The following is a 26,786-nucleotide window of genomic DNA, read 5'->3' on the forward strand; positions in this document are numbered from 1 at the left end:
GCCACCCGCAACTACGTACGCACGCACACACACACACACACACGCACGTACAAAGCCATCATGTTGCCTTAAGTCACAATCTAAATTGGCTCCCAGGGGCCTCCGACTACCTTGTTCACCAAAGGCATTGTGTGTGTTTCCTGAGTACTGAGCGCATATGCTACTGTAACCTGAGACCACCCCGACACACACACACACAAAGACACACAATGCTTTTGGGAGTTTGCTGCTCTATTTTGCAAGTGTTCTCCTGCAGGACTGTCATTACAGTCAAAATAGTTTGCAACTATCGATTAAAAAGTAACACGCACGTGCACATATTCTCATGAAATTAGCAATTTTATAAGGGGAAACTGTTTCGTCATTCATCTGATCTGACTTTAAATCTCTCAAACATTTGACTTGCTATCTTTCTGTATGTTAGTTAGCGCACCAAGTGTTACCATGTTAACATTTTTTATCCATCCTCATTTGAGGTAGCACTGAATGGTCTGGAATAAAAAAATATATATATATCTTATGGGTCTGCCTCACAAACATTTGAGAACATAAATCTTGTTCTGTGATACCAAATGGACTGTTAGCATGTCAGCATTGTATCTGCATTTGTTTTAACTAGTATCTGACCACATGACCAAATCTCGTCTTATTTGTCTGCTTTGTACTTTCAGTATTCAAGCTGCTGTCACTATTGTATATGTTAGCACACCAACTGTTAGCATGTTCGAATTTTATAAATGTGTTTTACATAAACTCTTACTGGTCAACCTTAGCATCTTCAGTACATAGAGTGTTATCATGCTATATGTATGTTAGCATGTTATGCCTTCTCACTTCCAAATGTTACCTGACTCCAGGGACAAATGCAAAACCCTTTTTCAATCGACTCATGCGCTTTCTCTACTCGGGATGCTATCTTGCTATCAGTTAGAATAATGGCCCTCATCAATTAATGGCATGTTAGCATTGTAGCTACCTCACTGTTGTCATCACACTTCAAATGATTTGACTGTAAATTTCTTTTTGCTTGCAGCCTGGTGTTGGCCGGCCATCTTCTTCCTGCCACGTGGCGAGAGCTAACGGGCTAGCGAGCGGTGTACATCAACAGGTACAATCGAAAATGTTCGTTATCACGAATATCAATTTCATCCATTTTGTATTAGCAGCTGATTGGAGCACACGAGATGGCACGGAATGATATTTGACATTTGACTGTATTTCGTCCTGCAACCAGTCGCAATCCTCATACATTACATCATACACTTTTCATGTCACAGCAAGAACGCCTTTGGCTTTGCTGTCAACTTGCGTGATTGTCGTTGTGTGATCTACCAAAAATGTTTTTGCCATCGCTACGTTCTTCTTCGATCTTATTTGAACATTCAGAGACTAAGATTTTCTCTATGTTAGAGCAGTAACACTATTGGTTTTTAAGTCAGTTGGGCCAGCTTGCGGCCAATCACAATTTTCCGTTTTCATGTTAGTGCAACACCATTTTTGGTTTTGGAATCAGTTTGAGAGATTGTCGTTGCGTGACAATGGCAACTCCATTGAGTTTGCTCTTTGTCACAATTCTCCGCTGATCTGATTTGAATTTTCAGAGATGTGTTCTACGTTAGCGCAAGAACACTTTTGGTTGTGAAGTCATGAGGGTGTCGTCTTGTTAGCGCTGCTATCTTCGACATCACTTCCTGTGTGGGAAAGACAATCCGCCAGCGTGATGACATCACAAAATGGTACATATGATTATTGCTGGACCCTCGCCACCATTTGTGTGCGTGTGCGTAATCAACAAGCTGCCATCACCGTCATCATCATAGTCAGATGGCCATTCTCTTTTAATTTTGATTGTTGCATAAACAATGCGTCAAACACCACACATTGCATTATAATATAAATATAATACAGATCTGTAAATATGAGGCATAACAGTTGTACACGAGTGAGTGAGTGAGTGAGGGACTGAGTGAGTGAGTGAGTGAGTACAACATGCATTGCATTGTGGGATTGTTGTTGTGGTTTTATTGCATCTTTCAAGGAACAAAATGTGCAGCAATGTGATGTGATTTCGCAAGCCGGCTTATGAAAATTATGAAACTGAGTTGAAGTTCATTCAATTATTTAGCAAGCGCCACTGCTCATATTTACTATTATTATTATTGATAAATAAATAAATCAATAATGTCTTTTACAAATACACAATAGATGTACAGCAAGCAATATTTTATTGCATTGCTATTGTAGTAGTATTAGTGATAATGTTAACAATAATAATAACAAAAACAACAACAACAATACTACTACCACTACTACTAATGTTGTTTAAAATATATGATAAGAAAATTGAAAAATAATTTAATTAAGATACATTTGTCAGTAAAATGAATATAAAATGTGGTATTATTATTAATGTTGTTGTTGTTCTAACACTGTAACTTATTAATCACTTCAGTAACACAAATGTATCTGAATTATTTTAATTCTTTAGATTTTTTTATTTTTTACTACCGTTTATTTATGGATTATACACATTTATACATGCAAATCCTATTTTATTTATTTTTTTCTTCATTTTACAGTATTATTATTATTGTTGTTAGTGTGGTTGTTAACTGTGATTCATATGGCTTTGTGAGTCATCTTATATGTCCATGATGGAATTTAGTATGAGCCATGTTATAAATACAAATATTATAAACATTATTGTTGTTCCATGAACGGTGCATAAGCGGGGCGGGGTGTGCGCGCGGTGAGTTCAAGGGAGTTTGTGAAAATTGATCGGTGCTAAATTCCAAATCAATGCAAACCTTTTTTTTTTTTTTTTCTGTGGGAAAAATCTTATTCACTCCAAAGCAGACACAACACGCTTAAAACATGAAAAAAAGATGAATACATATGTCCATCCATCCATTTTCTGAGCCGCTTCTCCTCACTAGGGTCGCGGGCATGCTGGAGCCTATCCCAGCTGTCATCGGGCAGGAGGCGGGGTACACCCTGAACTGGTTGCCAGCCAATCGCAGGGCACATAGAAACAAACAACCATTCGCACTCACAGTCATGCCTACGGGCAATTTAGAGTCTGCAATTAATGCATGTTTTTGGGATGTGGGAGGAAACCGGAGTGCCCGGAGAAAACCCACGCAGGCACGGGGAGAACATGCAAACTCCACACAGGGGGGGACGGAATTTGCGTCTGCTCTCCAAATATGGTCACAGTTGTGAACACGGCGACCGATTCATTTGAACGTTCCCAAAACGACATCATTGGGACGCCATCTTGGTATACGGGGCATGGCATATGGCAAGGGTCCATTTTTATTTTATTTTTTTTCTTCCGTTCTCTATAGCATCTCCAGGCTTAGTTAGCGGTTAGCGGCGGCTCGGCGGGTATAAATAAGACGTGATTGGCATCCTGGCGGAAGTCTCTTCACGTCTTCATCTGACAGCCTTCATTTGGGGGACGAGTGTCACACTTGGCGGGAGTTAATGAGGATAATTATTAGCATTTTTTTTTTTTTACATGGCGGGATAATTATTTAAGAGCTTTTGTGCTTGTGGTCCTAATCAGCACACGCAGATTACAGCAAATCAGCATGGCGACAAATGATACGCGACGCTTCCTGCTGTAGCCACATAGCCTAGCATTGTGTCTTGTTTAGCTAGTGGGCATTCTCTGTTGCGAGCAGATTTGCTAGTCCAACTTGGCTGTAACAGTATTGCTCAAACCAACCAGTCATATGACAGAAAACATGAAGCCAATTTGAAATGTGATTAGTTAAAGAAGTCCCATGTCTTCCTCTCCTTGAGCCTTCACCTTATCGTGGTGGAGGGGTTTGTATGTCCCAATGATCCTTGGAGCTAAGTTGTCTGGGGCTTCACGCCCTTGGTAGGGTCACCCATGGCAAACAGGTCCTAGGTGGGGGACCAGACAAAGCACGGCTCCCAAAACCCCTATGAAGAACAAAATATATGGATCTCGGTTTTTTTTCTTGCCCAGACACGGGTCACCGGGGCCCCCCTCTGGAGCCAGGCCTGGAGGAGGGACTCCAAGGCGAACGCCTGGTGGCCGGGCCTGCACCCGTGGGGCCTGGCCGGGCACAGCCTGAAAGGGTAACGTAGGTCCCCCTTCCCATGGGCTCACCACCTGTGGGATGGGCCATAGGTGGGGGAAGATTTCAGTCCGACGTGGCAGGCCCAAACATATTGTGACGGACTGCTGGGAACGTCTGGCAGAATCCCCTGTCAGAAGGAGTTTCAAATCCAACCTCCGGCAGAACTTCACCCATGTCCTGGGGGAGGCGGGGGACATTGAGTCCGAGTGGACCATGTTCCGCGCTTCTATTGCCGAGGCGGCCGACCAGACCTGTGGCCGTAAGGTAGTCTTGGCTGTCGAGGCGGTAATCCCCGAACCCGTTGGTGGACACCAATTGTGAGGGTTGCCATCAAGCTGAAGGAGTCCTATCGGGCCTTTTTGACCTGTGGGACTCCTGAGGGTCCGTCGGGAAGTCAAATCTCAGATTCAGGAGGAGCAGTGTGGTTTTCGTCCTGGCCGTGGAACAGTGGACCAGCTCTACACCCTCGGCAGGGTCCTCGAGGGTGCATGGGAGTTCGCCCAACCAGTCTACATGTGTTTTGTGGACTTAGAGAAGGCGTTCGACCGTGTCCCTCGTGGAGTCCTGTGGGGGTTGCTCCGGGAGTATGGGGTACCGAACCACCTGATACGGGCTGTCCGGTCCCTGTATGACCGGAGTCAGAGTTTGGTCCGCATTGCCGGCAGTAACTCTGACTCGTTTCCGGTGAGGGTTGGATGCTGCCCTTTGTCACCGATTCTGTTCATAACTTTTATGGACAGAATTTCTAGGCGCAGCTGAGGCGTAGAGGAGATCCGGTTTGGTGGCCTCAGAATTCCATCTCTACTTTTTGCAGATGATGTGGTTCTGTTGGCTTCATCAAGCCATCATCTCCAACTCTCACTGGAGCGGTTCGCAGCAGAGTGTGAAGGGCCTGGGATGAGAATCAGCACCTCCAAATCTGAGACCATGGTCCTCAGTCGGATAAGGGTGGAGTGCCCTCTCCGGGTCGGGAATGAGATCCTGCCCCAAGTGGAGGAGTTCAAGTATCTTGGGGTCTTGTTCACGAGTGAGGGAAGAATGGAACAGGAGATTGACAGGCGGATTGGTGCAGCGTCTGCAGTGATGCAGACTTTGTATTGATCCGTTGTGGTAAAGAAGGAGCTAAGCCGAAACGCGAAGCTCTCAATTTACCGGTCGATCTACGTTCCTACCCTCACCTATGGTCACGAGCTGTGGGTCGTTGACCGAAAGAACAAGATCCCGGTTACAAGCGGCCGAAATGAGTTTCCTCCGCAGGGTGTCCGGGCTCTCCCTTAGAGATAGGGTGAGAAGCTCGGTCATCCGGTAGGGGCTCAGAGTAGCTCCTCTCAATGCTCCTCCAAATTGAGAGGAGCCAGATGAGGTGGCTCGGGCATCGATTTAGGATGCCTCCCGGACGCCTCCCTGGTGAGGTGTTACGGGCACGTCCCACCGGGAGGAGACCCCGGGGACGACCCAGGACACGCTGGAGAGACTACGTCTCTCGGCTTGCCTGGGAACGCCTCCGGATCCCCTTGGAAGAGCTAGAGAAAGTGGCTGGGGAGAGGGAAGTCTGGGCTTCCCTGCTGAGGCTGCTGCCCCCGCGACCCGACCTCAGATAAGCGGAAGACAATGGATGGATGGTCCCATGTCTTCAGACTCACAGTGCCCCAAATTCCGAGTTTTTGATTAGTGGCAAATAGGCGTGCTGCGTGCGTTATGAGGATTTCCATATAGTTTCCGGGCAGGACACGCCCTGCTCCAATATTACTGGCTCGGTGATTGGCTGCTGGATGATTGGCAGAACATGCACTATTGCTTCCGGACGGGAAAAGAAGTATGTGACTTAAGTGCAGCGGCGTTAATGTTTCCCACTAACCCGAACCCACCCTAATCTGAACCTTAACCCGTACTAAACCGCCTTAAGACTCAACCCTTGCCCTAAACCTAACCATAACGAACTTCTTTGTTTTTATTTTATAACAATGTGATGATACATGTTTGGGATGGTCATCTCGTTACATCTGCGTAGCCTGCCCTTCATGTGACACAGGAGCCAATCATGTTGCAGTGGGGTGTGTCCTGCCTGGAAACTATGTGGGAATCCTAATAAAGAGTGCTGAGTATATCCGGGGAATGTCTTAATTGCAAAACAATTTGGCCTGCGTAGTCAACCAATTTACTGCAGCAAAACAAAGGGGGAAGAGACGAGGGGCTAAATTGATAATAGACTTTTGAGGCATGCTAGGAGAGAAGACCTGAGCGACCTGTCACGTCATCTATTAGCGCCGTCGCATTGCCTGAGGATGACGCACCTCCTGAGGGGGAAACAGGGGCGGGGGGTGTGCCGCTTTTGCTGTAAATGAATTGACTTCCTGTTTAGAGAAGCTAACTAGAAAGCAAGCGAGGGAACTTATCCAGGGTCCGCTGGCCTACATTCCTGACTAATTGTATAATTTCTAAAGCTCTTCAAATGAGCAAGGCCCACCCGCCAATCCAACCCCCCGGTCTCCTCGATTGCCCCTATACCCCGTCCGCCCGCACCACCACCACCCCACCCCTTCTCAAACCTCTAAAGCCCCCAGCGCAGAGCATCCAAAACACTCGCTCGCTTCAAAGCGAAAGCGCTAAAGAGCATTTTGGGACCAATAAGTATTTCAATAAATGGATATTGTTCTCTCTCCTGGTTAGCACACTGCTGCTATTCTGATTACCAGGCAGCAGCTAGTGAGTGAAAACACAGCAAGGAACCCAACAGCTGAAATATTAGCTCTGAAACATTGCACACACCTATGCACACTATAGTATGTCAGTAGCGATAAAAGTTAGTCCTCATTAGTGGCTAAATTAGTGAGAATAGTTAATACGGGACACTAGCTCATCTAAATGGCAAATAGCAGAAGCTTATCAAGTTAGCTGACATTAGTAGTTACAATTGTTAGCAGATAAGCGCATAGAAAATACAATAGGTAGCGTAAAACACTTGGGCATTCAAATATCAATTAGCAAAAACTTGAGTTAGCATTCATCAGTAGCAGCAAAAGATAGCACAAAACACTAGCACATTAAATTAGCAACTAGCAGAGGCTTATTTAGTTAGCTGACATCAGTATCTTGAATAGTATATAGTAATAATCGCAAACAAAAACTAGCTCATATTACAAGCAAATGGAAGCCAATCGAGTTAGTTGACATCATTGGCTAAAGGTTTAGCACAAACACTAGCATATCTCATTAGCAATTAGCAGAGTTTTGTATAGTTGGCAAATATCCACTAGAATTAGCAAGTGGCAGTAATTTGTCTGGTTAGTACATAATACAAAATAATCAAATTAATGAATAGCAGAAGTTTGTCTCGTTAGCTGACATCAGTAGCTGCAGTAGTGAGCACAGAAAACTAGTCCATCTGATTAGAAATAGCATAAGCTTGTCTAGTTTGCTGAAGCACTTATGGTGAGCTCATATCTGTAAGTACATTAAATAGCACGTACAACAGCAAAGCCACTGAGCTCATTAACTGACATAAGATACAATAGTTAGCATTTAGCAACTAGCATAGTTGTAAAATACATTAGCACATATAATTGGAAATAGTAGAAGCTTGGTCTAGTGAGCTGACCTCAGGAGCTATGATGGTCAGCACATAGTCTTTAGTTAGCAGACACCATGACATCGAGTTAGCAAGTAGCAGAAGCGCATGTAGTTTGCTGATATTAGCTACAATACGTAATTTGCTCAGAGCGTTAGCACAGCTAGTTACCTGAAATTGGCAACAATAGTTAGCAGAGGACTCTAGCACATCGACTGAGATACTTACCTGATATATGTTCTGATTGTTAGCAGGGAGAAAATATGATAGCACAGGACACTAGCACATATAATTAGCAAAAAAACAGAACCTTATCTAATTAGCTGACGTCAGTAGCTACAATAGTATAATAGCATTTAGCAACTAGAACAGTTAGCACACTTACATCGACTGAGCTAGTGAACGCAGATATAATTAGCGGAAATGTGTCGAGTTTGCCGACATTAGTGGAAACGGTAATTAACATATATTGTGGCTAACTGTGTAGAGGTGGATGAACTGTACTGTATCTTCTTTTCCTTTCGGCTTGTCAGAGACCCCTTTCTTCACTTCCTTACCACACTCACCATGGCGCTGAACTGTTGACCCCAAGTATTTCAAGTCCGCCACCCTCGCTATCTCTTCTCCCTGCAATCTCACTCTTCCCCTCCGCACATAAATTCTGTCTTACTTCGACTCATCTTCATTCCTCTCCTTTCCAGTGCATGCCTACACCTTTCTAACTGTTCCTCCACCTGCTCCCTGCTTTCACTGCAGATCACAATGTCATCTGCGAACATCATGGTCCACGGGGATTCCAGTCTAACCTAATCTGTCAGCCTATCCATCACCACTGTAAACAGGAAGGGGCTCAGGGCTGATCCCTGATGCAGTCCCACCTCCACCTTAAACTCCCCTGTCACACCTCCAGCACACCTCACCACTGTTCTGCTGCCCTTGTACATGTCCTGTACTATTCTAACATAGTTCTCTGCCACTCCAGACTCCTGCATGCAGTACCACAGTTCCTCTCTGGGTACTCTGTCATAGGCTTTCTCTAGAGCTACAAAGACACAATGTAGCTCCCTCTGACCTTCTCTGTACTTTTCCATCAACATCCTCAAGGCATCTTTGGTACTCTTTCTAGGCATGAAACCATACTTTTGCTTGCAAATACTCACTTCTAGCCTCCACTACTCTTTCCCATAACTTTGTGTGGCTCATCAACTTTAGTCCTCTGTAGTTCGCGCTGCTCTGCACATCACCCTTGTTCTCTTTAGCGCCTTTCTAACTTCCCCCTTACTAATCATTGCCCTTCCAGACGCAAGCCTCTGCACTTATTCGGGCTTGGGACCGGCCTACAGTTTGCACTGGCTTGTGCCCCCCATACTATATATAAAAAAAATATGTATATATATTTGCAATAAAGCGTGTGGTCATAAATAAATGTAGTGCGTGCGGGACGTTTGCTGCTCATGTTTTACTGCTGGCTGGCTCAGGGTCAAATTGAATTCTTGGAATTTACGTGCGTGCTCGGCGCCATGGCGACACCCATCATCTGTGAGGTTAGCGGCAGCTAACAGGATAGCGGACGCAGGGGCTAAAATGAAGCCGTTAATGAACGCCATTGATCGGCGAAAATGTGATTTGCATACAGGCCCGGTGATCAATGCATTAACCGATTTCTTCTGGCCCCCTTCGGCCCACCGGACCATCGCCTCCCCCCCCCCCCCCACCCCCACCTCTTGAAATGTGATTTCCTGAGTTTCAAAGTGAGCGAGAGAGTTGAAGCTAATGCTCATCGATCGGCCGCCTTCACATACGAATACAAAGCGTTTGATTAGCCGATGATGGCGTGCACACGCACACAAACACACACACACACAGACAGACATCCATCCTTAACACACACACACCCTAACTTCTTTTACACTTGTTTAGAATTGGAAACTCAAATTGTATTGTGTGTGTATGACTTATTGGGCTAATCAGGGACATTGAGGTAACACATTTTGTGCTATATCATATGTAATAGTGTGTCGGTCTGACAATAAAACTCAGTGAATACTTGAATTAAAATGACTAAACGTAAGGTAACGTTATGATTAAGCTTTTGCATTTTGACAGTTAGTAGTACATTTGACAATTATAAATACGGTTTAATATTGTAATGACGATGATTATAATAATAAATATTCCTATTTTTAATTCTTATTTACTATTATTATTATTATTAATAATATTATTTTATTTATGAATTGTTTATTTAGTTTTTCTTTTTTTAGATGGACCGATATGCTTTTTTTCAGGGCTGATACAGATAATTATTAGTAGTCAATGAGAAAGATAACCAATACTGTATATGCAGCCTCATTTGCATTAGGGCTGGACAATTATGGCATGATTGTTTTGATTAATATTGTAATCACGATTATTCCTCATGTTAGGGAAAAATCTTTTATCTTATTTATATTTAGTTTTATTTTTATTGCACTACTTTTCAACAAACAATATGCAACAGTTTTCAGTTCAAAATGATTTTTTAAATTAGAATAAATGATGGATAATAATACAAAAAAATTACTGACTGAAGAAATGTGCTATTACAAAGTGCAATCACGAATATGCGTCCATTAGCCGAAACGTTCAAGTCAAGACAGTCGTTATAACGATTGTTAATGAGTTTGATACAGACGGTTTCTAGTTCCAATTCTTCTTTTAAAAGAATCCTCAGTTTTTTTTTTTGTATTATTATTTTCATCTATTTATTTATTTATTTTTTAAGTCTATCGCCATGTGTTATTGTGTTAAGTGTTAGCGCACGCGGCAAGCAAGGTGGCATCTCTGCAGGGCCTCGTTCCAAACAGTTGGTGGGAAAAAAGAAGAAGAAAAAAAAACACCACACGGGTTAAAAACAACAAGAGCTGTTAAAAAGAGCAATATGTTGTTTTTATATCCACCCCCCTCTCTGGTTCTTTGCGTCTTATTATAACGTATTGATTCATTACCATCACCGTGTTCAAGTCAAGGGCCGGATGGCAGACGGGGGCAATTGTATCCCTTGAAACTTCAGCTGTTCCATTGCCTTCATTCAACTGTATTAGCAATGGAACTGTTTCTTTTCCCTATCAGATATCAAATTCGCTCTCACAGGGACAGAGCGGGGGGGCCTTGATGATGTCAGCGGATTTCCTTCCTCTGACTGGTTGGTCAGAGTAAGTCAAGATTTCACGAGCAAAACACGGCTGTAGCAATCTGCACGCACTAATACATGTAATGAAGAGCATATCTGGCGAGTAAGATGTGTTTTATGAAAACACTTTTAACATTTGTGTATGTTGTTGGGGTAAATATTGTTGGGGAACTGCTCCAGATGATGTACGTGGCACAGCGTTTCTGCATGGCATTGATGTCGAACATTTTGCCGTGATTAAGTGTTGTCGGAAGGCCCGAGTCCCGAATGTCCAAACGGCATTTTGGAGACGAGCGCGAAGCGGAGACGCGAGGCGGTACTGCGGCGGTAACGGCGGCGTGCGCCACAAAAGGCTAATTGTTTTAGCCCAGATGTTGCGACGGTGGCGGCGGCACAACAAGCAGGATACAATGTTCCTACTGAGCTGATGAGCCCAATCAGTGAAATGATTAAAAATTGATTTTGTCCCTGTAATTACAGTATGTAAACTACTTAGCCGCCATTGCAAAGGAAGTGATTTTCTAATTACGTATATACTCTGGTGTCTAATGATTGCTTTTTTCAAGTAATGAAGAGAGGGTCCTAACGACTCCGCTGTGTTGTGTTGTGTTCAACGGAGGAGGGGAAAGGGAATGACTGGGGGAAAGCGTCGTTAGGGCAAGAAGGCGGCAACAGAAACAAGCAGCGGATACAGAAGACACGGATGGGAATTGAAGGTTTTGCCGGCTAACGCTAACACGCTAAATGTGCGTCCGCCGCGCACACGCTCCTTCAAACTCCCCGACCTCCCTGTTTAAGCGCCAGGTTTTTACAGTGTAAAACACAAGTGCCTCTGATTAACCACAAATAAATTTCAGATGTTCGATTAAGATTTTCCTGGTTTAACCACCCCAATCCACCCGCCCCCTAAACTTTAGGGGGCAAGGGTGTATTATCTCTTTAGGGCCTAAAACCAACCCCAACCTTAACCCGAACCCCAAACATAAAAACTATAACCCGTATTAACCCTATACCCTAACCGACACCAAACCTACCCTTATCCTGACACGTTAAGACTGTTACCCAAACTCACTAGTTAGGTTAGCAAGCGTGTAAGCCGTAGTATAGAGCAAGGCATGTAATCAGTGTCTCAGATGAATGAAAGTGTAATCTTGTGGAGTCGTCCTAACCCACATTGGGACGTCAAAGAAAAAAAAACTGCTGAGCCAATTTGAACTCTCTTGCTAACCAAACCAGCAGCACCACGTGAGGCACATAAACTGCCTCTCGCACGGGACGACGGGAGGGAGGGAGAAGCTGGAGCGTCGTTAGAGCGGCAGCGGGAGGGAATATAAAAGACACGGCTGGAAATTGAACATTTGCCAGACGCCGCTAGCACGCTAACACGAGGGGGGGTGGGGGGGGGTCTCGTTTGCACGGGATCAGGAAGCTAAATGGAGGCTGTGACTCCTCATGGGGGATCGACCGGTTCTGACAGGCCCCGACCGGCCCCCGCAATCTGGTCCCTGCCAGGGAAGAGCCTCGCTCTGGATGGTACACATGTCGGATACGCGCATGGACACACACACGCGGGCACTACAGGCGGCTCTCTGGGATTAGGGCTTGTTTTTGGACATCTCGTGTGTTTTTAACCCTTTCACTTCCATACTTCGGAATATTAGGATAATCCTTTTGCACAAAATCTTTTTCCGTCTTATCCTTGGCCGAGCATCTGATTTCTTCCCAAAATGGACACGGCACGGAAAAATAAATTTTTACACAAATGGTGTTCAGGGAGTGATCGGAACCCCCCCCCCCCAAAAAACAAATGTCATCAAAATGACTTAAAACGTTATAAAATATCCACAATTCCAGATCTTAAATGACACACACAAAATTCCATATAACTTCCAAATTCATTTCTGAAGTCGGAGTACGATTAAAAAATGAATAGAACATCCCCTATGGCCTCCAGGACTAATTGCAATTTGACAATCTTGCAAAAAGATCATTAAAATTCCATCAAAACGACTTCAAATGCTAAATTAAAAATGAACTTCAGCTTTAATTTCCATCATTTCACATCCTTCCCGTCAATCACTCAGCGATAACACTCCACCTTTGACCTGCTGTAATAATTCGGCCTGCGCGGCAGGTGCGCAGCGGCGGGCGCCGTCGCTATCATGGCGGGCGTACGGCGCTAACGCGTGGAGGTCAGAGTGCGCGTGGAGAGCACATGAATCACTCCTCCTCACAAAAGCCTCCACGCTCCCTTATCTCGCCGCTTAATATTCCCGCTTTGATTCCCCCACTCACTCACTGGTTGTGTTTAAAAAAAAATTTTAAAAAAACAAAAACACAACCCCCTTTCCCGTGGAACACGAGTAACTGACAGGCCGCCAGATTAGGAACGCCGGCGCGCAGCTGCGGAGGCTTTGAAAACGCCGCCAGCCCATCGGAGGCGACGTCCTTTAAGGATTCATCCCGCTCGCCTGTGATCTTTTCATTTTGTACCTTTTGACACGGAACGCCGCTTCAATGCCGCCGCCTCTCTGATATGTGTGTTTAAAAAGTGACACGCCAGCGAGAGAGAGTGCGAGCGAGAGAAGCGACGCCGGCGTGGGAGTGAGACGTCGCTTCCGCCGCCGTCTTTGGAATCCCGCCGGCGGTATGCGACGGGAACGCCACGATACAGCCGCCTGGGAGTCGATTAGACGTGCCAGAGGATTTCGACGTTGCTCTTTTTGAGCTGCTCGACGCCATTATTCCCTGGGTTCATTGCTCTTTAAATATGCAAATGAGGACCTGAGAACATTTTATTGCGTCAGCTGTCCCGTTTTGTCGTTATGTTCAGATATCAAGATATCGTACAAAGATTTTCAGTTGGGGAAAAAATGCCGCGAATGTATCGTGATAGCTCAAGCTACAGTATCGGTTGCACACCTGTGTGGCTGTAGAGCTTGAGGGAGATATTATCGGTTTACAGGAAAAACAAAAAAATAAAGAAATTCCGACAGAATTTCGACTGAAACTAAAATAGCACGGATTAGTATCGATATCGATATTTGACCATATTAGATGAAAAGCGATAGTTCAAAGCAAATTTTCAGCATGTGAAAACAGTTTTCAAAAGCGGCTGCTGTAAACTAAGTTTGAGACAAATTATTGATTATTGGGATACATGATACAGTATGAATATGCCAATGTCAGGTGTATGTTTGCTCTCAAGTCATCTTTCCTCATTGAAATGAATGAAAGTGCCATTAATCCGTTCTGGCCCCCCCCACAAAATAAGCAAAACATTTTTTGTAGGGTGTTTTTTTAATAAAGAAAGTAGCACATATATTTTTATTTTACTGTAAACGTCAACTGGGTGTGGCAGTAAACAGCTTGAAGCTTTTTTGGATAAATTGTCGAGTTCGTTGCCGCCATACAGCACTCTTAACTCAAGTTTGCGTTCCCAAGTCAAAGCGAAAAAAGTCGGGTCACTCGTATCTCAAGGCACCACTGTAAGCAAAATGTAACGTAGAAGTAATTAAAATGTCTACCACCGTGCAACAGCTCGCCAACCGAGCACACCTTTCGTTAGCCAAGCTAAGCTACGTCATATGTGTGTGTGAGCGTGTGTGTATGCGTGTGCGTAGAAGGGGCCCCCGGCAGCCATCTTGTGTGTGAAAGGCGAATGAAGTATTTTAAGGGCCCAATGAATTTGACTGCAGCGAATAGGATGTTGCCACATGTTTTACTAAAGGAAATATAATGGCGCACTATTATTAGATCACATTAATCACGCGCGTGCCAAAGGCAGTGACAGGCGCGCTGAAAAGGATTGAAAACCCTGGTAATGGATATAAATTACCCTTTGTGTGATAAAAGGATTCCCCCCTCCACACACACACACACACACACACACACATGCAGATGCTAAAAAGGTAAAGAGGAATAAAACACTAAACATGAGCTGGACATGTTTGCATGTGTGTAATAAAAGAGGGTTATCAACGCGGGATTAAAATTGTAAAGAAATAAGATAGTGACAGCGAGGAGGAGAGGAAAGGATTAAAAACAGATTAAATTGGTTTGCAGTGATGGCGATGAAAGGAAGCTGAGGAAGGGGGTGTGTACAAGGGGGCGGGGCGTGAGTGTGGGGGGGCGGCGGGGGCTGTTGACGGAACACTGTTGCTCTTTTCTGCCTCAAGTCCAACCAAGCGCACCTGAAGATTTTAAAGTCAAGATCTCAATGCGCTTTTGTCGACCAGTATCGATATTATCGATATTTTTGGGACTTTCCGCATTACATGTTAGATCGCGTCCGTTTGCGTCAAATTTTCAAAATGGTTTAAAAATTAAAAACAATTTAAAAAAAGCATCTGGCCTAACTGCAGGGGGGAGAAAAAGTATCAGATATGTGGCTGCATATATATATTTTAAATAATACACAAAAATAATACAATGCAATATCAATACATCGATATTCTCCCTTCTTCAGAAAGGCCATCTCATTACACTGGTACAGATCTCTATCGATATTATCGAAATTCCATAATAGCATTCATTTGCAGCATCAAATTGTCAGCTTTTAAAAATTGTTAAAAAAACAAAACAAAAAAAAGTGTCTGGTGTAAACTCAGAGTGAGACAATATCAATATCACGATTGCATATTACCTTTTATGCTAAAACGATCCCTGAGTGAGAAACTTCCTCCAGACTCAATCACGTGCACCCGCTTTTCAGGCCATTCCGTGCCAGGTGCGCTTCATTTATCCAACCTCGTTGAGTTGGCCTGATGTAGAGTGGAATCAAGCGCGCCGGGAGATTTCGATTTCTGGATGTCGAGCAATATCGATATTATCGGGAGTTGGACTGCCCACGTGACGCATTTGCGTCCCTTTACGTCCAATTTTCAGCTTGTAAATACGGTTCAACAGCGTCCGTGTACACTAAATTGGTTTGAAGTGATGGAGATGAAAGGAAGCTGAGGAGGGAGCGAGGGTGGGCGTAGAGGTGCGAGTGCGTGGGGGTTGTTTTGACGGAGGTCTGTCGGGCTTTTGGCACGGCGATAATGAGTCACATCTCCCGTGCGCCCGTTATTTATGGCCGACTTGGCTGGCAAACAAAAGATCAATAATTTTGAGCAAATCTAATGTTGTCCCCGCCGCTAATGCGCTCGTCCATCACGTCTGTCTGCCGCGCCAGGAGATGGACTCGTTCCCTGTTTATTTGCACATCAAATGCAATTAGATCACATGGTTCTAATAACGTGCGCGGCGCCCACGTCAGCCGGCGCGCGTGCCCGTGCGCACGCACACGGATGCCCAAATGATAATATATGTATCGGATGGGTGTCGGCTTTTGCGCATCAATCTTCATTTCTCGCTCAGACCTCCTGTTTGAAATATGACGGGTGTCACCGGTGCGCCGCCCCGCCGCACGGGAGACGCTCAAACATCCGTCACAATGGCGGCGACGCGTTGGCCTGCAGCGCGGCGGCGACAAGACATGACAGAAGATCCTTCACTGACAACTAGCCCTGGGTGAGACACTTCCTGCCACCGAGACTCAATCAGGCGCACCCCCTTTTCAGCCAGCCAGGTGCGCTTGATTTATCAAACCACATTTAGCGGGCCTGGTGTCAAAACCTCTCCTTTCTACCTTCCCCCCCCCCCCCCCCCCCCCCGAATGCAGCGTGTTTCGAGATCTCACTCTGGTGTTGATCAGCCTCAATTTTAACAAGGTGCGCTTGATTTAGCTGACCTCATTGAGCGGGCCCAAAGTCAAACTCTCTTTGTCATCATGACACACAAACGCACCTCGAGATGTTGACTGTCAAATTTTCAGCTTGTAAGAACAGAAAACTCAAAGTGAGGACAAGTATCGATATTGCGATGCACCTACCTAACTCTCATGATATCATATCGATATGCCAGATATGTATTTTGAAGGAAATGTTGTTTTTTCAGTACAACAAAACAGTATTATCACACAGGAATCAAATTTTGATATTTGCCCTTCTTCAGATATTCACTGATATCATAAAGTATCGCAATTGTGTCGAAAGCAGAGCCTTCACTGACAACGAACCCCGGGTGGGACGCTTCCTACCGCCACTTCAAAATCAAGCGTACCCCGTTTCAGCGAAACTCCCTCAAGTCGAATCAAGCGGCCCTCAAGCCAAGCTGTCCGCTCGGTGGCAGGTGTAAGGCGCTGAGCTCCTTCCCGTTCGCGCCGGGCGAGGTGTGAGGCGGCACAATGACACACAAAGGTCACCTGGCCCACAACACCCCACCCGCCGGGGTTGTGCCCTGCCCAATGCACACCCCTGGGCTTCAGATTAGGAAGTTAGCATGAAGTCAGTGGACGCGGTCCAAGCAGAAAAGACTGTGGCGAAGACTTTGTCCTCAAAAAGTAAGCGGACGACTGCGCTGGTGCCCGTGTACTTTGTCCACCAAAAGTAATGGAACACTTTGAGATCAAAATATTTTCCAGAGTGTCTGAGCGTCATGCTAGTCCAAAGCCAGTATTGATCACATTTTTTGTGACCAAATGACTTTTAATTGGATCTTTGATGACTTGTTTAGTGCATCTGAGTCCATTTGTTGCTATCTAGTTGATTTAACTCCATTTTTTTCCCCCCCGATTTATTTAAATATCCATAGTTTTGTCATTCTGATTGTGAGCTTTCCTCTCGTAATCCCACGAGATGTGTTCCCCATGAGACATGACGGACGGGACCTTGTATGTGTGTGTAGGTTTGGGGCTATTGAGGTGTCGTCTACATGCATGAAGACAAGTATGTGTGTGTGGTTGTGGAAGGGGGTGGGGCGGGGGGGGGGGGGGTCAAGCAGCAGGTTGTGCCCCGCCACCTCCTCTTCACCCTCCAGCCTGTGCCAGTCTGCCACTCCTGGGGCACGCTTCAGACGGCCCACGGGCGCACACACACACACACACACACACACACACAATCCTGGCTCCCTCCCACAAAGACTGTTAACCCTTCGTGGGCCGCAAGTCTTGTATCCAGGATGAACAGGTGGTCTGACAAAACATGGGCATCAATTTTCTTTTGACTTATCTCAGCGTGTCTGTGCGCGTGTGAAGAGAATGAGGCGGGAAAGGGGAGGGGCTAATCAAAGAGACGTCGACGAAATCCACAACCTGTGCGTAGATCACCATTGAGTGATGTCACCACATCAGGCCAGCGCGCCTCACTCGACCTCGTTTCATCCAGCATCAAAGGGCACTTTGTGAGCAAAACAATGACGCGGTGGAGTCAAAATGTACTTTTGTGCACAAAACAATAATAGGGTGTTTTGTAGGGCAAAATTCCAGTGGCGCTCAAATGCTGTTGTCCACCAAAAGCAAGTCGACTGTAGTGGAAGCCGAGTAATTTTGTCCACAAAAAATAAAGTTGAAGATTGTAGTGGTGTCCAATTACTTTTGTCCACCCAACACAATCAGAAGCATTGTAAATGGAAAGACCGTGGCACCCTTTTGTCTGCGCAAAGTAAACATACACTTTTCAACAAAACGTTAGCTTTTTGTTTTCCACGTGCAGTGTGTGCGGTGGAGCTGTCGGCAAAGCTTCCAGAAGATTCCCACGTGAATTTTTTTTTTCGGGCCGTTCTTCTCTGAGTCAGCAGCTGCGCGGAGTAAAGTCTGATTAAACGAGGGTGGAAGTCGTAAAAAAAAAAATAATAATAAAGAAAAAGTGTCAAAATGTTGTTTAATGGCTGTGAGATGTACAGCATGAAACATTCACGTCAGGTCATGTGACCAGGATGCTGCGGGCAGCAAAAAAAAAAACAAAGGCAGTGGCGCTGTTTTTTTTTTTTTTTTTTTCTCATAATGACTTTGTTATTGGTGCTCGATATCAAAATGTGACTGAACGGAGTAAACGTAGATTTACATTCACTGGACACTTTATTAGGTACACCATCTAATATCCGGTTTCTTTAGCGCTTTAACCTCACCCTGTAGAAATTAAATAAAATTACAATTATATTTATGAACCGGTTGTTTAATTTAAATTCTTGTTTTTAATCGTTGCATGTACACATTTTACACACTTTAAATTTTTTGGGTGTATTTTTTTTCATGTTCTGTATCTATTTTATTTAATTTTTTTTTTTTTGCACTTCTACAAGAAATCCAGTTTTAGGCTATTTTAATATTTTTAAATAAATGAGGTTTTTTTGTCTTTTTGTAATTAACATAATGCATTTTGTTAATGCTCTTTTTACCCTTTAACGCTATTTTTTTTTTTTGTATTTTTTTTTTTTTTTTACCCCATTTATAACAACTGACAAATGAAGTCCTGTGTTAGTCAAATGAATGAATGTTTGTGACAGTGTGGATCGAAATGGAAGTTTCCGTGCAGCTCGATGAGCCGGTGTACCTAATGAAGTGTCCTATGAGTGCGGTTTGTCGTCGGGCCGCCGTTTGATCATGTGACGCATTTGCGAGAAAGGAGGAAGAGGAGGACGAAGAGTTGCAAGCGGTCGTCGGTGGTGAAAGTTTCTCATCTTGTCCGCTTGTTTCTCTGCCGTAGGATTCCGCGCCGAGTACGGGAGGAGCTGACGCCGACCCCGGCTTAACCAGGGTAAGTCGGGTCATGTGACCAGCACCCCCCCCCCCCCCCCCCCTTTATCCATGACCCCCCCCCCCTCTTTCTGAGAGGCGACTCAGGGGCTTCTGGGAAGTAAGGAGGTCGGCTCAGGTGAGGAAGATGAAGCAGCAGGTGTGTGTGTTAGGCTCCGTCACACACACACACACACACACACACAAAGCCAAAGAAAAAGCAAACGCTTTAAATAATTTTTTTTAATTTTTGCACTGTTTGCAAGTGAAAGTTAATTAAACTCAAGTTAAGTTAAATGCAATGCAAAATAATGCAATACGACCAACCCATTAAAATAATGTAAAACTACTTCGAAAACAGAGGAAAGCTATTTCTGAAATTGTAAAACTAGGACTATAATAACAAATAACACCACTCAAATAAAGTAATTACAAGGTATTGTACAACTACGAGTAAATCTACAACTTAACTATACTAAAATTACTGCTAAAATAAAGACAATCTAACAAAGGTGATGTGCAGAGCTGTGGCAACTATAGAGGAATAAAGTTGATGAGCCACACAATGAAGTTATGGGAAAGAGTAGTGGAGGCTAGACTCAGGACAGAAGTGAGTATTTGCGAGCAACAGTATGGTTTCATGCCTAGAAAGAGTACCACAGATGCATTATTTGCCTTGAGGATGTTGATGGAAAAGTACAGAGAAGGTCAGAAGGAGCTACATTGTGTCTTTGTAGATCTAGAGAAAGCCTATGACAGAGTACCCAGAGAGGAACTGTGGTACTGCATGCGGAAGTCTGGAGTGGCAGAGAAGTATGTTAGAATAATACAGGACATGTACGAGGGCAGCAGAACAGCGGTGAGGTGTGCTGGAGGTGTGACAGACGAATTTAAGGTGGACGTGGGACTGCATCAGGGATCAGCCCTGAGCCCCTTCCTTTTTACAGTGGTGATGGATAGGCTGACAGATGAGGTTAGACTGGAATCCCCGTGGACCATGATGCTTGCAGATGACATTGTGATCTGCAGTGAAAGCAGGGAGCAGCTGGAGGAACAGTTAGAAAGATGGAGGCATGCACTGGAAAGAAGAGGAATGAAGATTAGCCGAAGTAAAACAGAATATATGTGCATGAATGAGAGGGGTGGTGGGGGAAGAATGAGGCTACAGGGAGAAGAGATGGCAAGGGTAGAGGACTTTAAATACTTGGGGTCAACCGTCCAGAGCAATGGTGAGTGTGGTCAGGAAGTGAAGAAACGGGTCCAAGCAGGTTGGAACGGGAGGAGGAAGGTGTCAGGTGTGTCATGTGACAGAAGAGTCTCTGCTAGGATGAAGGGCAAAGTTTATAAAACAGTGGTGAGGCCAGCCATGATGTATGGATTAGAGACAGTGGCACTGAAGAGAAAACAGGAAGCAGAGCTGGAGGTGGCGGAAATGAAGATGTTGAGGTTCGCTCTCGGAGTGACCAGGTTGGATAAAATTAGAAATGAGCTCATCAGAGGGACAGCCAAGGTTCGATGTTTTGGAGACAAAGTTAGAGAGAGCAGACTTCAATGGTTTGGACACGTCCAGAGGAGAGAGAGTGAGTATATTGGTAGAAGGATGATGAGGATGGAGCTGCCAGGCAAGAGAGCTAGAGGAAGACCAAAGAGAAGGTTGATGGATGTCGTGAGGGAAGACATGATGGCAGTTGGTGTTCGAGAGGAGGATGCAGGAGATAGGCTCTCATGGAAAAGGATGACGCGCTGTGGCGACCCCTAACAGGACAAGCCGAAAGGAAAAGAAGAAGAAACTAAAATAAAGTAAAACTACTACCAAATAAAATACAGCTGAAAAGAAAGTACAACTACTGCAAAGATAAAGTAAAACTGTAAATAAAGGAAATCAAATGAAAATAAAATCCTACAAAAACAACGTAAAACTGTTGTAGCGCACCCGTCACGCTCTCGGCCGTGTTGCATTTCCTGCTGCGTGGTCGCCGTGGCGTTTGTCGCGTCTCGGGCCAGACTTCGGCGGCGATTTGTTCCGCTTTTGGGGCGTTCGGCTTTGGAGGTTGCCGAGTATTCTGCTGTATAACGTAAACGTATCAGCGCGTAATTCCCCGCTTAATCTCATTAGCTGACGCCGCTTCAAGGGTTTGTCCGTCAGTCCGTCCGTCTGCCTGTAAGCCGTCCAGACGCTTATGTAACATAGGTGTGTGTGTGTGTGTGTGTGTGTGTGTGTGTGTGTGTGTGCGTGTTGCTGGGGGTACCAGACGTGGTAAAGAAAAAGCTAAAAGTGTGTGTCGTCGTCATTCCGGGAAATTCTCACCAACCTGCGGATGAGCAGCTCGCGTTCATGTGCAGAGCGCCGCCGCCTTTGCTTCGCATTTTTAGACGCTTGATATCGTCTCTATTGTTAGTAAATACCTGGAGTCACTCTCTTGAAAAACCAAAGACCGAGTCCAAAACCTTGGTGTTCTGATTGATTCAAATCAGTTACTAAAACTGCCTTCTACCATCTGAAGAACAAATCCAGAGTGAAGGCTTGCATGTGTCAAGCAGACCAGGAGAAGCTCATCCATGCTTTTATGTCAAGTAGACTTGACTATTGTAATGGTCTTCTGACTGGACTCCCCTAAAAAGAGCATTAAACAGCTGCAGCTCATTCAGAACGCTGCGGCTCGGGTTCTGACCAGAACAAAGAGGTCAGAGCATATTACTCCCAATTCTAAAGTCTTTCCACTGGCTTCCAGTCAGCTTTGGAATAGATTTTAAAGTTGTGCTATTGGTCTATAAATCACGAAACGGTTTAAGTCCTGAATACACGAATGAAATGCTAATAACATATAAACTCGGTAGGGCTCTGAGATGGACAGACTCAGGTCAAATAGTGGAGCACAGAGTCCAAAGCAAACATGGTTTTACATGTTTATAAGCTGTTTGTTAATTTCTTTTGTTTTGAAAGGTAAAGCAGGTAATGTGCAGGTTAAGCACATTGAGTTACCTTGTGTATGAAATGCGCTATAGAACTAAATGTGCTTTGCTTACATACGTGTTTGCGTAAAAAATTCAATAATAATAATAAATAAAAATAAAACATAATTTCGGACACATTATTATTTTAGAACCATGTTTCTTTATGGAGCCACGGCCTCCCTTTGAAACCCTAACCCTGACTTGAAACCCTACTTTGAAACCTCAAAGCTGTCTTGAAAGCCCAAATTGAGACCCTAATACATATTACTAACTTGAAACCCTAATCTTGGCTTGTGACCCTCGTTTAGAATTTAGGGTTTGAAACGAGGGTTACAAACCTTGTTTGACAACTAAATCACTCTTGAAACCTAATCCTGACTTGAAACCCTGACCCATTCTTGATCCCTAACTGGAAATGCTCACCTGACTTAAACCAAATCTTGAAACCTTACTTTGAATCCCCAACCATGACTTAAACCCCTAACCCTTGTTTAAAAGCCAAACTCAGCCTTGAAACATTAACCCTGGCTTGAAACCCTAACTGTGACTTGAAACCTCACTCGGAAGCCCTACCTCCAGTTTGAAACCAAAGCCCGGTTTTGAAACCCTAATCCTAACCCATTCTTGAAAACCTACCTTTAAACCCTCGCCTGACCTAAACCCATTCTTCAAACCCTAATCCTGACTTCGAGAGAGTCTACTTGAAACCCTACCGTAGAAGTGATTACGTTTTTAAAATGATTCTTTTTTTGGGTCAGACTGTTTGGAGCTCGCGGGCGTCTCGTCGTGTTGGTGCGAGGTCGCCGTGGAGGACGTGAATCACAAAGTCTTCATATTTTATTGACGTGTGAAAAGTGCGGAGGAAAGCGGGGTGGGGAGGGGAGGGGCGGCGTGTCACCTGACCCCGAGAGGATGATGATGATGATGATGATGATGACGACGTGGCTCCACGCAGGCGATTGGATCGATTGGAAGACGGGCGGGGCGGGCGGGAGTGCTGAAAGCGTTCCTATTGATTTGTCCAAGCAAGCTGCCGTTTCGTTGAAGGCTTTGTGACCGTCAGATGTCGGCCAATCAGAGCGGGAGTTTTCTGCTGCTGGCCTTTCACGATATTTTCCCCAAGGTGTGACCCTGACTTGAAACCTTACTTTGAAGGCCTAACCCTGGCTTAAAAATACCCATTTGGAAACCTTACTTTGAAACCCTAACTCTTGTCTAAAGCCCTGACCCTAACTTGAAACCTTACTTTCAGTCACTAACTCAGTCTTGTCAACCTAATTTGGAACCCTAACCCTGAACGGAAACCCGACTTGAAACCCTAACCGCAGACTGAAACCATAATCCTGATTTGGAGCACTACTTTAAAACCCTACCCATGTTATGAAATGCTAACCCTACCTTGAAGCCATAACCATATTTTGAAGCTTTATTTTTACTTTGTAGGCGCGACCCTCACTTGAAATCCGAACAGCGGCTTTGAAACCCTAACCCGGAATTGGTAGCCTCCGTTAGCGTGCGTTCCCTTCCGGGACCCTCCGGACTTTTTCCCGCTTTGGCACGGCGTCCGGCTTGAAATTAAAACGCAGTTAAGGAGAGAAAAAAAAAAAAAAAGCACGAGCCGTAAAGGGAGAGTTTAAGCATTGATCGAGAGCGGCGCGACAAAATGGCAGCTGTAAATCAATTGGATGTGCCGGTGGCTCGTGGAGTGTTTGGTAATGAGGTTAATGCCACGTAATGGCCAAATGCCTTAACACTTAAACGTGCCCTCGAGGAGACGGATGGAGAAGAAGAACAAGGCCATCTTGTCTTTTATCTTCATTTGTCACACTTTCATTCATGGGCTTCCGCTGCGGCTCATTGAGTTTTACACAACTCTTCTTGTCTGTTTTGTCGCCGCAAGAATGCTATTTATTTTCTTGATTTGTTTTTGAGACAAAAAAACGTTTTGTCCTGGCTGCGGCATTGTTAGAGTCCTTCCCCCCCTTGCACATTTTGTTGCCAATTATTTGCAAATGTGTATCATGTATTTAGGAGCAAATTCACTCTTGAGTGTCTTACCGTTGATATGGACGAATATCAGCCATCTCCCGGGCGCCCCCTAGTGGCCCCGGCCAGCAGCAGCTCGTAAGGAACCCGACGCCGGCGTTCCGTCGCGGTGTCGAAAGCGACGTCTCCGACCGAAAGCCACGCCCCTTCCCAGACATTCATAATGGAATGCGCTTCCAAAAGTGCGTCGTAGCTGAGAATGCTGTCCAGCTTCAACAAAGTGCTAGCAACACTAAGCTAGCATTAGCGCCGTAAACGAGCCACGCCTGCTGTATCGGTACCACCACGTATTAATACTATATAACTATATAACTGTATAACTAACTACTAATAGATCAAGTGATTTTCTTGAAAATAACAAACTCCCTTTTAATCATTGTCAGTCAGGTGTTTGTGTATTTACTATTTCGTCAATCAATGGCGGCTGTTAGCATTCACACGGAGGAGGAGGAGGAGGTGGATGATGATGAAGGTACGATTTTGGCGTGCCTCACTTGTTCGACACAAAGAAACGTGTGCGTGCACATACAAGGGATGTTTTTCAAGCAGGGGATGTCAACACTTGAAAAATCAATCACCATCTGGGTGCATTTGGTGAAGGGGGTTCGTTGCTGGGTGTGCGCGGCGGTATGGTAACGCTTCGATACGTACATGCGCGTGCCCCCCCCTGGCCCCGCCACCTCTTACCGTCCTTTTTTCTCTTTTTAAGCCGGCAGTTCTTTGCCACCCTCGCCATCTGAGCAGGTGCGCCCTCCTGGCACGCTTGCCGAGGCCTCGCAGGGGGTTGCACGGGGGGGGGGGGGGGGGTCTCATTGGACGCTCATTGCGTCTCGTGCGGGCCTGGGATGAAATTCTCAAAGTATGCTAACCGTGAGCAAAAACATTACAGTTTCACCACATCACGGAATTGCAAGTACAGCTTTTAAATGGATTATTTTGAAAGGTTTGGGTGAATGACGAAAACTTCTTTCCATAGGCGCATTAGTAAATGTAGAAAGAAAATAAACAGTTGATACGCATTTATACATATATGAACTGATGTTAGCCATGCTTGCTAGCTCGTTATCTGCTTCGGTAGCAAATGTATCGTGTTTATTTCACCAATTGTAGAAATTCGTCTTCGGTGTGCAGTGCAAAAGGGGACTAAAGACTCCGGTGGCCCGGGCCACCGCATCAGGTCAGGGAGTTTACCTCCGGATCTTTTTACGGGAAACGTGGAGGTTTGATGCTAACAGGTTGATGTACAAAGACGTGTGAAATGGAGTGTGCGTTTGTGTGTGTGTGTGAGAGAGAGGTGATTTTTTTTTTCTTCTCTCCTCCTTTCAGTGGCACAGCTGTGTGAAAAAGGAGCGCTGAGTCGGCACAATGGTTTAATAGTCGACAAACGGCGAGCCTAAGCCCACGTCCGACGGTCGCACCGCGCTGCCATGTGACCTACATACCCCGCGTACACCGCGTGCGCGGGAACGAGCTTCGCTTTTAATAAGAAATATAAAACGTCTTTAATAGCGTCGCAATGCGGCGGCTAACGAACGTGGATATATATATATATATATATATATATATATATATATATATATAATTTTTTTTTCAATAAAGTTGTAATATAAGAAAAAACATACGTTTGCATGAATAAATGCCATTTTTAATGAAGTTAGTAATATAAGTGCTGCCCCGCCTTCAAGGTTTTTTCGAGATACGAGCCGAGTCGGCCGAGTTTTTGCTTTGACTCGCGAGCCCCGACTTAATGACGGCAGTTTGGCGGCACTCACTTGACGACAAGCGGCAGTTTGGCGGGCATAATTGGTAAACAGTCTTAAAAAAAAAAACAGGGGGCTTGAAGATGATGATTGCTACCATGTAGTGTATTTCAAACAACTCCATACAATGAAAAACACCACAGCCACGCAGGCTAGCAACTAACAAAACACACACACGCGCGCATTTAAAAAAACAAACAAAAACAAAAAAAAAAACACCCAAGGGTGTTTAAAACAATTTTAAGCTGTGGACAAGAGATCCATTATGCCGGAGAAGTTCCGGAGTTACATCTGCAAAAGACGGCAGCCGTTCACGCTCACGCAGTTCCATTTATTTTAATGGGGAAATGTTTTTTGAGATGAGAGCATGGTCACGGAACAAATCAATGCCGCATCTCAAGCCACCGCTGTAGTTCGTTTTCATTTGATTAAAAAAAAAAAAATAACCAGTAGTTCATTAATTTGAACTTTTGCCAGAGGCTCATTCCTAGTTGTAGTAGACTGAATTAAGTTGAGATCATTTCAAAAAAACAAAAAATAAACAAGTACAAGTACTTTGTAATTAACTAGGAATTTTGACAGATGCTCATTCGTAAGTCATAATAATATTAAAATA

The 26,786-nt window shown here is 44.7% G+C and overlaps 1 protein-coding gene across 5 annotated transcripts in view; it reads left to right on the top strand.

Annotated features, from left to right (window-relative positions):
* Window positions 1-26,786, top strand: part of znf536 (zinc finger protein 536) — a 187,973-nt gene that overhangs the window by 24,985 nt on the left and 136,202 nt on the right. For all 5 annotated transcript variants that reach the window (XM_061764985.1, XM_061764982.1, XM_061764987.1 and 2 more), the window contains 2 exons: window positions 1,034-1,108; window positions 19,381-19,431. Coding sequence is in view for 2 of the 5 variants with exons in the window: in XM_061764982.1 (XP_061620966.1) it covers window positions 1,034-1,108; window positions 19,381-19,431 (126 nt within the window). In the remaining 3 variants the exon portion in view is untranslated. The remainder of the gene's footprint in view (window positions 1-1,033; window positions 1,109-19,380; window positions 19,432-26,786) is intronic.

The sequence above is a fragment of the Phyllopteryx taeniolatus genome, unplaced genomic scaffold (genome assembly GCF_024500385.1).
Source record: "Phyllopteryx taeniolatus isolate TA_2022b unplaced genomic scaffold, UOR_Ptae_1.2 contig_24, whole genome shotgun sequence".
NCBI classification, from domain to species: Eukaryota; Metazoa; Chordata; class Actinopteri; order Syngnathiformes; family Syngnathidae; genus Phyllopteryx; species Phyllopteryx taeniolatus.